This window comes from Anguilla anguilla, chromosome 10 (assembly GCF_013347855.1).
Source record: "Anguilla anguilla isolate fAngAng1 chromosome 10, fAngAng1.pri, whole genome shotgun sequence".
NCBI classification, from domain to species: Eukaryota; Metazoa; Chordata; class Actinopteri; order Anguilliformes; family Anguillidae; genus Anguilla; species Anguilla anguilla.
This window is the reverse complement of record NC_049210.1, coordinates 44,703,314-44,716,760: the sequence shown is the minus strand read 5'-3', so window position 1 is coordinate 44,716,760 and position 13,447 is coordinate 44,703,314. Positions and strand designations below refer to the sequence as shown.

The following is a 13,447-nucleotide window of genomic DNA, read 5'->3' as shown; positions in this document are numbered from 1 at the left end:
AGAGCATAGTCATATTCTTAGCTGCTTATGCTCAGGCATCTGGGCGGCCTCCCAGACTTTTCCATTGTGAAACTGTTCTAATGGTACAGCGTTATTGAATTAAAAATAAAGGTGGCTGCTAAGGAAGAACAGTAATGGTTTACCGTCTCAAACCTAATAATGACCAAAGAGAGTGCCTTAATGGGCGTTAGCGTCCGCTGTGTGGGTTTGAAGTATTGCTATTTTATTAAGTGTTCAAGTAAATTGTATGGTCTGCAACAGAAGTGTTTTGAATATATTAAATAGATGGCGCATCAGTAGGCTTTGAAAATGAACCAGGGTGTTAGGAGACCTGATTAGGATTAAGGAACGCCTTTAAGCTCTGCCAAGGCAGGACGTATGGTATGGCAGGTGCTTCGTTCTTTTCACCAGGTGGTGGCTGAAACCGTGTGCTTGTGTGAGTGATCAGGAGAAAGCCATACTGGATTAAATCAGTCACTTGTTAGATAAAGACTGGGCAAATTATGGTTAAACTGAATCTGGGACGCGGCCAAAACAGATTACGTTCTGTAGGTTTATTCTGCTCATGGAAAGGAAAGCCAGATGTGGAAAATAGCTAATCTGCTCTCTGCCTTTGTGTTTGGGTTTCAGGTCATAGAACTGAGTCGAGAGTGAAGGTGTATGCACATCCATACAAAGTAAACGATAAGGATAAATATAACTCTGTGTTCTCACTGTTGTTGGGCTTGAATGTAATGTATTCAGGTTATAGGGTCATACAACTAATTGTGATAAGTCTTCACAAATTAAATTAAGGTTGTTTAATTAATTGGACAGACTGAAAGTGTGTGGGGTTTTTTTTACATTAAATGATACCAGGGTTTACCGTAAATACAAATTTTGCTGTAATTATGGACATTAAACATGTCTTACACATAGTGGCTTTTCATACAATAGTCACAATTCTAACCAATTGATTTGAAATTAAAATTAAGTAAGATTTTCAGATGCAATCACGATTCAATTTTGCCTGTTATTTTTTGATTCTGTCTCACAAAAATAGATTTTTAGGACTAAAATGTTGCAATAATAACTCACAGGAAGTCCAGCTCTGCCTGTATGAACTGAGGCGCTTAGGTCTGTATTTCCTGTTGTTTTTTTCTTTTCTAGTGTTGTTTTGTTTCACTCATCTTTCTTTAATTACTGTAATTTCCAAATGAGTGCCAGTATTTTACCACCAGCTTTTAATAGTTCAGTCGATACCAAGAAACCAAGACCCTTCGATATGCTGTGTACATATTTTCAGTAGAGTAATTTTGTATATCATTGATCACGTATTGACACGTTCAGTGTAATGATTTATGACCACAATGTTCAAGGGTCATCCTTTTATAACTTAATTTCTCATTTATCATTGCGCTTAAATAACCAAAGGATGGAAATCAAGACAAGCTTGTCCCATCTTGCCCATGAGATTAATGTATGAATTTTAACAAACTGTCATTTGAAATATTATTTTTTGTTTTTTTAAATATAAAAGTTCTAAATGACTGTGTGTTACTAGTTGATATGAGCCTGTTGTAGTGGAATATGCATGTTGCAGCCCCCCTTTCAACACTGAAGGGAGGAGATATTGCACAGCTCACCAAAACTCTTTAAGCTAATAGGGGGAAAGGTTTGTGCGCGGTCCAATTAAGGTAACATTTCTGGAAAATATCTAAAGAAAACAGGTTTCTGGTGGTTTCGTTGTGACATTGATTCTTTAATAGTTCCCACAGCAGCGGCCGATTACCGATATTTGAGTAAATACTGTGAGGTAGATGGTTGAAATAAATCTTGTGGAAACTATTTACCGGTTTAAGATAAATATGCCTGGGCAACCAAGCTTCATGACCATTTCTCATAGTATCTCAGTATGAGTTTTACTATCATACAACCGTACTTTTTTTTTACCACTGACTGCATAAAAGGTGGTCTAAGGTGTATAAACTGCTAAGAGCTCATATTGCATATTCACAGCATTGGACAGGTTGGCAAATTGGTTTGGGTCTCATCAGATACCCTATATTGTTATAGCACCACTTAATAAAAAGATTTGCTAAAGATGATGTTATTCAACTCAGTACTGTATATAACCGTATTTCACCTGGCCAATGCAGTTCATTTCTGTGAACATAACCAACATTTAGTTTTTTCCAGTACTGTGAATCCATTGTTGGATAAAAATACTTTGTATGGAATTAATTATGAGTCACTTATCTCTGTTTGAAAAACTAAATAGCCCCCCCCCTCCCCTTTCCCTCCTGCCCAGCTTGCCCCACTCCCCCCAGTGCACAACTACAATCTAATCCACCACCACCACCTGCCCCCCCTCCCCCCCCCACCCCCCACCTGGTCCACTATCTGAAAATAATTAGCCCAAATGAAATTCAGCTTAAGACAACTGCACATGAGTGTGTGAGTGTGTTTGTTTATGTGTGTTTGTGTGTGTGTGTGTGTGTGTGTGGACATACATGTATGTATGTGTTTGTCCACATCTTTTTCTATGCATGTGCACACATGACCTGTGTGTGTCTGTATGTGTTGCACATATTTACAGCTGTGTATGTGTGTCTTTATAAGTGTCTGAGCGTGTGTGCCTGTGTGAATGTGTGTGCGTGTGTGTGTCTGTGACTGCAGGTGCTTTGGTTGTAAAGGACTTTATCTACAGGGTTCTCCCAGGCTCTGTAATAAACAATAAACTGGCATTAATCACGCAATGTGAGGGTAATAAACAATATCCGCGCATTAATCATGTAAAAGCATCCATAATCAATGCCCCGCTTCATAGAAAAACTCCTAATAAATTGTGTTCTTAGTCACTGAGGCAGAGGCATACTTTAAAAAAAGGATCTGAGGAATGATCAGGGCTCTCGGTGGAATAGACCTCTCCGTGCTGTTTTGCCTGTTTTGAAATTGTGCAGGACAGGTACACACCAGTAGTGAAATGTAAAGCTTGTTTTTCCAGGTGTAAATTGCTCTTCAATGGCCAAATGATCATTTTAAGTGTCAGGTTTCCCGAATCTGAAAAGCATTAATATTCCCGCTGATGTAGAATTAAACTCGAGTTCACCCTTCCCTTTCTCAACCCATTCAACTTAAAAAAAATATGAACTGCAGAGATATTATGTGGACTAAATACATTTGAATATTCTCAATCGTATGAATGCTGCCTTCCATGAAATGAGAAAACTTCTAAGTCGTTAACATTCAGCAGTCAATGTATCATGCAGGCAATATAAACATCTGAAGCCCTAATCATGGCTTATATTAAAATCTGCCATTTCAATTTCATGTATATCATTGCTCAGCCGTTGTTTTAAATCCAGCGCACGGACTCCCAACCCCCTGATTCATTCTACTGCACAAAGAGCACCTTATGAAATACAGGCTTTGAAACCAAGGAATCAGGAATCAGGAATGAACTTTTTTAATACCTCTGACATTACTCCACATGTGCAGAATGAGACTAAGCCCTGCTTGGGTATGCAACGTAGAGATCTTGGTTTGTCTGTGAGATTATCTTGTGTTTATAGCTACTGGGATACCAATGGACTCCCTCCTCTTTTCAATGGCTGTTTGAACTTTCACCTCAAAGTTCAAAGTCCAGTTCTCATAATGGCATAAATAGCAGTGTCTTGTGGAAATATATATACATATATATATTTGTACAACCACCACACTTCACAGCTCCAGAAAACTGAACATTCTTTAGCTTGCAGTTGCAATGCCACTTAATAAAATGTTACTAATGGTACAGAATCCTAGAAGCCTAAAAGAGAACAGGAAGGACTTACTACTATTCCCTTATCACAATATATTCCCTCATAATTTATGATTAAAAAAAGATATGATAATTCACGATTCCCTTTTCTACACAAAATTTTGCTTTGAAGTACATCTTAAATACAGTATAATTGCTATTTTAAATTGCTAAATGACTTCCTCAACTTATTTCATAAATGCAAACTGTTAAAAATTTAATTTGGCATTTATTCAATGCCTTATTTTAATGTGAAAGAGGTTGAACCTATAAAGATGTAGTTACTCTTATTAAAACTGGAATTGAGTTTATACCAGTAGTACAAGATATTGTCAAAATAATATTGTTTAAAAATTGATATTTGAACACACTTGAATTGAGGTGAAAAAGATAGCCTTTCCCTTGTTATTATTCAATGTGCAACTTACACTTACCAAAACTTCAAGCTTGCAGATTTCTCTCGTCATCCATCCATGAAAAAAGACATAACTTGTCTTTTCAGATTTATGTAAAAGCATAAAAGCATAAATAACTTGTGTTTTCACAGTGTGTAACTGTAAAATAATGTGATTAATGTAACTCAGTTAAATTGCCACTTGCTCTAATTGCTCCTGTACGCCATTCCTTTTTAGCGTCCGAATATCAATAGGTCCTCAGCTTTTCATGAGTGGCTAGGAAGAGTGACAATTAACACTAGTTATTAGAGCTCTGATTGCAAGATGGGAGGGTGGGGGGGGGAAGGGACCCGAAACAAGCGTACAAGCCCCGCCCCCGCTCGCCCCCCCCCCCCCCCCCCCACCACACCGACGCGCGCGCACACACATTGACGGATGGGCCCGGTCATTGGCCGCGCCGCGTTGTTGATGAGGTTGGTGTTGCCGTGGTAACCCCCATAACCCCCTGCTCCCCCCCCCCCCCCCCCCTCGTGTTGTCCCCGGCAGGCCTTACCAGTGCGGCCACTGCTCCCAGTCCTTCTCCCAGCCGTCAGAGCTGCGAAACCACGTGGTGACGCACTCCAGCGACCGGCCCTTCAAGTGCGGCTACTGCGGGCGCGCCTTCGCCGGGGCCACCACGCTCAACAACCACATCCGCACGCACACCGGGGAGAAGCCATTCAAGTAAGTAACAGTGAGTACCTACCGATTCCTACACCCCCCGACACCGAAAACCCAGCTAGCGTCGCGCTCGGTTTGGCCATGAACGATCAGAAACGGCCAACTGCTGAGTGAACCAGTGAGCATGTGCAGTACTGTGATGCCCTCACTGTCAGCCAATCAGAAAAAAGGTGTTTGCATAATTTATTATAAATGGCAGCCTTGCAGGTACTGGCTTGCAGTTTGGCTTGGTTAGAACTGCCAATGAAAACCAGGTTTCTACTGAAGAAGAACCAGCAAATGGCAGCTGTAGATCTCTTCCCCACTCTACTGTTTTGGCCACAGTGCTGGGGGAGATAGTATCCTTTTGACAAGACTTTTAACTAAAGAGCTAGACTTCACTGTTGTCAGTGAAGATCCCATGGTGCTTATCAAATAGAGTAAGGATGTTGACCTTTGACCCTTTGGGAAGGGCTCTGGATGTGGATACAGTACCAGAGTGTCACTGGTCAACAGAGCAGGGCTTTGGGTCAGCTCCCCTAGCTATTATTTAGTGAAATGGATTTCCTGAATTGATCCCAATTTAACATGCTCATCTCAGATTATTACAATTAAGGTGTAATCACTATGATAATGGTCATCATAATCCTAACCGTAAGACCATTTAGACCAATCAGAGCCTGAAACATTTGTATTATATAAATATTTTTAATATGAATGGATGACCTAGCTGTGTTTTGTCATGAACCCATAACCCCGATAACCTAAGTATATACACTGTGTACATATCCTCCTAAGACCGGGTGATTAATATTTGTCCCCTGTAGGGGACATTAGTTTATGGTCATAATCTCAAGAACCATACATTCTACTATGCTGAAACCTGAACTACAAGGCATATTCAACAAAAAAATTAATAAGCAGTGTTTTTGAAAATATTTTCTTTGCAACATGTTCTTGTCGTCCAAGACACTGTAAATTTATATAAAAAAATAAAAACTTAAAACTTTTTTTTCTGCCAGGACTTGTGGGAGGATATGTATGTTCCATTTTTACACTCAGTAAATAAACTCAATACAATTACAGACTCATCCTCTTGAGTGAAGCTTTAAGTCTGTCTGTATAAAATGGCTGTACCTGTTTACTCTCAGTGTTACTCTATCTCTCTCTTTCACTTTCTCTGTGACCATCTCTATCTTTCACTCTCTCTCTGTGACTCTATCTCTATCTTTCACTCTCTATATGTAACTCTATCTCTATCTTTCACTCTCTCTGTGTGACTCTATCTTTTACTATCTCTCTGTGACTCTATCTCTATCTTTCACTCTTTCTCCCTGTCTCTATCTTTCACTCTCTCTCTCTGACTCTATCTCATCTTTCACTCTTTCTCTCCGTCTCTATCTTTCACTGTCTCTATGTGACTCTATCTCTATCTTTGCGCTGCAGTTTTAGCCAGTAGACCCTTTAGCAAGAGCGCTTAGTCACGCAGATCCATCCCAGCATATTTCCCACTGTCTGATTGATGTTGTGTGAGATACAGTGTAAATAGATTTCTGTAATTAATTGAATAAGTTTAAGGGTCACAGCGGATAATAGATTTCTTTTAATTTAATGGCCGTTACTTACGCGTGACCTTGTTGACTCCAATTTTTTTCAACACCAAACGTCTGTCATGTTTTCAATAAAGCCACCATGCAATTCTAATTAAAGCTATCGGAGTGCTTACTGTAACCATATTTGTTGTGCCTACAAAGGGTAAATCCTGTCACGTAATAGCAAACCCCGCGATCCGTCATCTTCAAAACGTCATTATGGCCCTGCAAAGTACGGGGAAAGGGGTCAATTTGGCAAAAAAAACAATCAAAATAGAGAAATTAATAGTTAAAACAAGCGATAATATGATGCGTTTTGAAATTTTCAACCTTGAATTCAGGCTTAATATATGCTCCAGGCAAGCTTATTAGCATGAATTAGACTGTACATATTAAGCGGACAGAAGAACACGAGGGTCTGACCCCCTTGTTATTGTTACAATGATTAACACTATTATTCCATCAAATGTGGGCCTGACACAAAATCTATGGGGAATGAATTTTAAACATTGGGCCCCATGTTTAAAAAAAAAAAAAAAAAGAAAGAAAGAAAGAAAAAAAAAGTCCGGTAATTACGCCTCTTAAAATAAATGTTTATATCTCTCTGGAATTAAAGAATGGTTTGCTTTTGTTTAGCACAAAAATGGCCTTAAATTATTTACAAGAGCAGGAGATGGAATATGAAACCAATTACTCTCTGACCATTTTACGAGTTTTCATGTTGCTCTAAACCCAATTGGCGGTTCCTCGCCCCTTGCCCCCCCCCCCATATTGAATACAACACAGTCTTCTCTGTGTTTCATTGTTAATGCCTGGACAAATAACAATACAGTTCCCTTTTCCCTTTTGGGGAAAAATAGACACAGATACCTGTAACCATACATAATCTAGCTACATAAATGTGCTCCTAAAAATACAGGATGCGATCGTGTGGGGAAAAAAAACTTGATAGTCACTCTTCTTCCATGCTTAGAAATTGCTCTAAAATACAGTGTAGGGACACCCACACAGGAGCAGTATAATTTAATACAGTATATCTATTACAAGCCTGTATGGTTGTAAACCCTGTGATAATATTTCTCGCAGTAGAAGATTGTGGTGAAGACTGATGCAGTTGTTGCCATGGTCGCAGTGCAGGTGTCTGTGCAGGTCACAGTGCCAACGAGTCACAGTGTCACCCCCGGACCCTGTCAGCGGCCCAAGGCCCGCGGTGCCACGGGGGGTGGTTTGTTTGGGACGGGCCAATCCAGTAACAAATCAGCTTTCTAATAAGCAATCAGCGATACACAAATGTGTCATCAGCACTTCAGATGCTCTGGAGGGGAAGGGGAGCACAAAGACATTAATGAATACACCGCAGAAATCTTTAGCCGATCAATACGGCTGAGTTATTTTCATTGAGCTGATATGCTTGATAGATTAAAGCTGGCATTTCACGTTTGTCAAGATTGCAGAATAATTTTCCACTGCAAAGCATCACTTAGATAATTCTGGACGATGTCTGCAACTTTGGCCTTTCGACTGGTCTGCAGTCTCCTTCAGCGAAGGCTTTCTCTGTGCCTGAGATCTCTTAAGTAGTAGGGAACAGAGGAGAAACACTCTGTACTCACACAGTTTATACCCATACTCATTCTCCCTCGCACATACATACATACATACATACGTACGTACGTTCAGGCACATGGGCAACTTACCTGTATCGGTCTTTAATTCAGGACTAAATAAATTTGCTGTGAATGTTCAATAACTTAACAATAAAGTAATTAGAGATTTCAGTCTTCAGTCACCATGAATATTACCAGGAGGCTGAAGATTAGTTTTGCTCTATCGTACTCTGTCAGGTAGAAATGATATCAGAGTAAATACAACAACAGAAGGACTAGGCAAAGAAAGCCGTTTAGAGACACCAAAGCAGATAGAATTATAGAGAGACCCATTAAAATGATGTACTAATTTTATACTACTGACCCTCACCATTAATGAAATATCTTAAGCAACAAATGACTGAATAGTAAGCACTGTGAAAGCTTGTAACCATAGTCGTGTACACGTATGGTAGCCAGGTGAATCAGAGGTGTCCCACAATGCACCCTGTCATGGCCTTCTGGCCGGTGGGGGGCCGGTGGGGGGCCGGTGGGGGGGGTGCTGGGGGTGGGGACACTAGGAGAGACGGTCCCTTTGATAGCCGGCCTAGCGAAAATCTCTTTTTTGTTGGGCGTCTATTGGAAGTGACAACGGCGCGGGGCCTTATCTGGACAGGCGACCCCCAGGGAGGCCCCCCCAACCCCGCCCCCCCCCCCCGGCGGATTATTGACAGGCTCCCGCGCTGCGAGGCTGCGCGGCCCTTCGCCCATCATCGGCGTCAAGGCTGGGGGGGGGCAGGCGCCAATTACAGCCCTCCAGCCCCCGCCAGGTTACCGGCCGCTTTCAAGTGTCGGTTGCCATTAGGGCGGTGGGGTGGGAGGGGCTGGGGGGGGGGCGGGGTCACGGCGTAGCGGGCGTTGGGGCGCTGAGCGGTGCGTCTTGTCTTTGTGCAGGTGCGAACGGTGCGACCGAAGCTTCACGCAGGCCACCCAGCTCAGCAGACACCAGCGGATGCCCAACGAGTGCAAGCCCATCAGCGAGAGCAGCGAATCAATCGAGGTGGATTAGCTGATTGACTGGGCCCGGAATTAAAAAAAACCCGCACGGAAAAAAATCATGATTAAATGTCACGGACACTTAAGCAAAAACCAAAGATTTCCTCGGAGAAACTCTCAATCAGCCGCAGAAAACCAAAAGCAGTAATAAAAAATAAGTAAGATGTTAAAAGATATTGATCCTGGCAGAGATAAGAGGCTGGGATTTGTTGGGATCAGAGGGGTGGGGGTGGGGGATGGTGGGGGGGGGGGGGGGGGGGGGGGGGCGGGGGTTGGGGGGTGAAAAGGTTGTGGGGTCGGAAAGGGGAAAAAAGATTATTTATTTATGACTGGGGACCCCAGTGCTTTAGGTGGAACTGAAAACTGGGACTACAAAGAAACCAAAAACCCTCTGTCTTTAGCTTTGTATCTCAGTTTCTTATTCTTTGTAATATAATACCAAAGGGAAAGGACTGTCGGGGTGCTGTGTCGACGCCCCTTCACCCAGAATGCACAACTTCTGTCAAATCGCACCGTTTCTACAGCATGATTTTTAAAGGGGACAAATTGCTTCGCCCTTCTCGTTTTGTCTCGATGTGATAACTTCAGCCGCAAAAAAAAAAACAATTCTCGACATAAAATGTAAAAACACAAAGATATTTATCTTCCATTGCTCTCTTATCATGTTTTGTGCACTTTTAATAATCCTAACTAATTTAAGATTTTAGCACAATTCAGTGCTCCAAAAATGTAACGACGGAGTGTATTTAAATGCAAAATGAAAATAGTTTTGTGTAAAAAAAAAAAATATAAGAAATACTTAGCTCCGTGTGAACAACTGTACCGGTGCCAGTGTAGTTAGAAGGAGAGGAGGGGAGTACTCTGTTTTTGTCAAGAAAGTGAAAAGGCTCGGCTATGGCACTAAGCTATATATTTCAGATAATCCCTACGTGAATTTCATGCAATTCTATGTTGTCATTGTGCTTTTTTAACAATTTTTATTTCATTTTGAAGGATCTAGAGTGTACATAATATCAATGTGTCATACTTCTGAGATATGAAGTAAACATTACACATACAAAAAAACTTTATATTTTGCCTGAAATGGGAGAATTATACCATTTAAGTGATTTTCTTACAAAGCAAATCAGAGTCTTTCTCTGTGCCAAATGTTGTTGAATCAGAATGTGTGTCATACTCTGTTCATTTTGAATGGATTTTTTTTATTGTGGGACTAATGATTTGAGTTCAGATTAGCAAAGCGATTTGACTCAGATTCATTTTAAGCAGTAACATGTCTATGATAATCATCACATCCACTGTATATGAGAAATAACTTTGATTCTGAATTGTGTGTTAAACTCTAAGATTAATCAACATTTGACTCTTGTTTGCATGATTTCAACATATTGCCTTTTTTAAATAAAATGGGCCAAAACCAAACTGTTATTCCATGAAAAATAAAGTGCTAAATCTGTTTTGATTATTTTGAGAATTTGTAAATTTAACATATGCCATGTATTATTTATGTGAAGATTATTTGCTTATAACAAACACACACCTGCATTTATGCATTCAGCAACATATTTCAGTGTATTTTGTGTGTCTATGTGACTACTGGCAATTCAAGTACTACAGATCCGATTCAAAAACAAGCATTAAAAAATAATAAATAAGTGTTTTTGGAAGGGGACTCATTACTGAATTTGCAGTGGTCTTCCAGCATGCTTAGTTGGACAGTGAAACAGGTAAGCACAGAACACCTGAGTCCAGATATCCAGTTTCTTCCCAATGTCATCAGACAAAATCTTGCACCAGAGTGAATATAACTACAGTTGCAATGACAAATGTGGAATTCTACAAATAGCGTGGCATAATTATTATAATTTTTATTACAAAATAATTATTGCATTATTATTATGGCAATAGGCAATATCATACCATGCCTATTATGGAGTTACATTCATCATTGAGACATTGGTGTTGCTATTACTAAAAATAACCTTGAGCCATTAGAACACAGCTCAGCTATGATGTTGACATTTCTGTAGTAACAATTGTAACATGCAGTAAAGATGTTCTAAAATATCCCTTTATCAATGAATATCAGTGTGATATCTCTTTTTTGATCTGGGCATTTAATTAATTGACCCAGATGGCCCAGCTGTTTTGGTCACACGTTGGAGACTTACTTACACTTACTTTACACTGATATCCAAGTGACAGGTTATATTTATTATATGGACTTTATTCATTTAATTTCTTGTTAAAGACATTCTTTTTTTCCTCAGCTGTGAGAAAAAATATGTTTTCAAAAAACCACAAATGACAATGTACTACCTATTGAGATAAAACAGAATAGACTTAAGGGTCATACTACTGCTAGCTATCTTAACAGTAATCTTTCACTCACGCTAAATTTATCTCAATCACTCTACATTTCCAAGTACTCTTTCAACACAATTATAATGAAGATCTGGAGTATGAAATATACATTTTAAACAAACTTGTTTAAATAAATAGTTTTTATTATTCCTAATGTTCACCATCATTAACCCACAGAAAAGTGATTTGCCTTACTGCGATGTTAGAGCATCATGTACCCAGCTTGCCTATAAACCATCCTGTTTCAGAGAGATAACGGATCAAAAATAAATAAATCATACCCTGCTGACTGTCTTAATCCCTATTAACAAGATCACAAATTAGCACCAGGAAATTGGGCCTTGAGAAAATGCACACACTGGGATGGTGGCTGCCTTTAAACTCTTAATTATTAAGGAATACTGATATTTCCCGACATTCCCTGTGATTTTTTAAAAAGCATTTAAAGTGTACAGACTTCATTTGAAATTCACAGTTTTCCCCCCTCTCAGTAAAGTGTCCATGCGATACACCGTATGAAAAGAGCATATAGAGCTGCTTTCTGGACCCAGGCAATGGAGAGGCTTTTTTTTTTTTTTTCTGGAGAAGGCGGTAAGATCCATCTTTGGCGGGCGGTGATGTATCAGTTCCGCGGCGGGGTTCGCTTCCCGCCGCCGGCCCCCGCGGCGCGTGTGCGTGGGGTCACGTCCCCCGGCTCCTCTGTTTCTCCAGCCCGGGCAGCTGTCCGGGGGTTATGGATCTGACCCGGGGAACGTGAACTCGCCCGAGCCCACAGCCGGCTCTCTGATTTATTAGCCCGAGCGCACACACCTTTCAGACGCCATCTTTATTTTATTTTATTTATTTATTTTATTTCTCCTAAGGCCTTGCTGAATTTGTGGAATTAAAATTTGCCGGGGGGGTAAAACAAAAGGCAAAGCAGCGGGTTCCGTAGACCTCTCCTAGCGGCCCGTTTGGGTCGAGCGTAGGCCTACGCGGGCCTGCGACATTTTGACCATGAGTGTCGGTTCAAATGTATGACCATAATATCTTTAATCATGTCTGTTGGATAAAGGATATTTCAGAAAATTGAAACCCATATATGATTTTTCTTTGATCTGATTTGTGACCAGGTAAAAAGTTTCCACCGGTAATTATGTTTTTGTCTTAATTAGCATACTAAATGCAAAATTTCAAAACAGAACTGTACTGTACAGTCTTCAAATGGCACCCACCCCATTTTGAGGGCCCTTGAGTTGAAGACACTGAGTTGTATAAACAGAGCACTAGTGGGGTTGGATCGTAAAAGCAGTCTGAGAGAGAGGCTGCCTGTAACGTGTCTTCTGCCACCAAATAAGCCATCTGCATTTCAGACTCAGTATGACAGGCAAGTGGTCAGGCCGCTATGAGGAAATAATATCTATATGTTACCATGTGTTCAGTGTTTTAGATCTTACACTATTCTGTGCATCTCCACTTGACATGCTTAAACAATAAAATGCACGTTACCATGTTATAAAACATGCTGCAACTGCTTTAAATTCACTATTGAATGTTCAAAGCAAACCATTTTGCTTTTAGATTTAAGTGTGTACTAAGATTTCTAGATATATTGTTGATAGTATATGTCATTTCTATGGATAAACAACCTTGGCTTTTACATCATTACTTTGATTATCTGTAACAGGCTTGCAGTTATTCAGTGCATTTAATGTAGACTATTATCCCTGTGCAAGATGTTTGGAAGGATTTTAAATGTTACTGTTACTACGAGTTAAATGGTAACATTATATTTATGTAACTACCAGTTTCCCTTCTTCTTAAGATGATTTTTTTTGTTCCTGATGACACATTTCATGCCAAATTTTTTATTTATTTATTTTAAAAAATCTTTTAGAATGTTACCTTGAACTTAACGTACGAGACATTTACCAATTTTCTTCAAGTGCTTTGAGAGCAGTCACAATTTGGAGTTAATGAAAACACAATCGCCAGACT

The 13,447-nt window shown here is 40.1% G+C and overlaps 1 protein-coding gene across 3 annotated transcripts in view; it reads left to right on the top strand.

The window, feature by feature from the left end:
* prdm6 (PR domain containing 6) overlaps positions 1 to 9,133 on the top strand; it is a 63,690-nt gene extending 54,557 nt beyond the window's left edge. For 2 of the 3 annotated variants that reach the window (XM_035380172.1, XM_035380171.1), the window contains exons 7-8: positions 4,723 to 4,899; positions 9,005 to 9,133. In XM_035380172.1, coding sequence (XP_035236063.1) covers positions 4,723 to 4,899; positions 9,005 to 9,119 — 292 coding nt within the window. In that variant the 3' untranslated portion in view covers positions 9,120 to 9,133. Of the gene's footprint in view, positions 1 to 4,722; positions 4,910 to 9,004 lie in introns of all 3 variants that reach the window. The other variant, XM_035380173.1, reaches the window with a different exon arrangement.
* Positions 9,134 to 13,447: the final 4,314 nt, after the last annotated feature.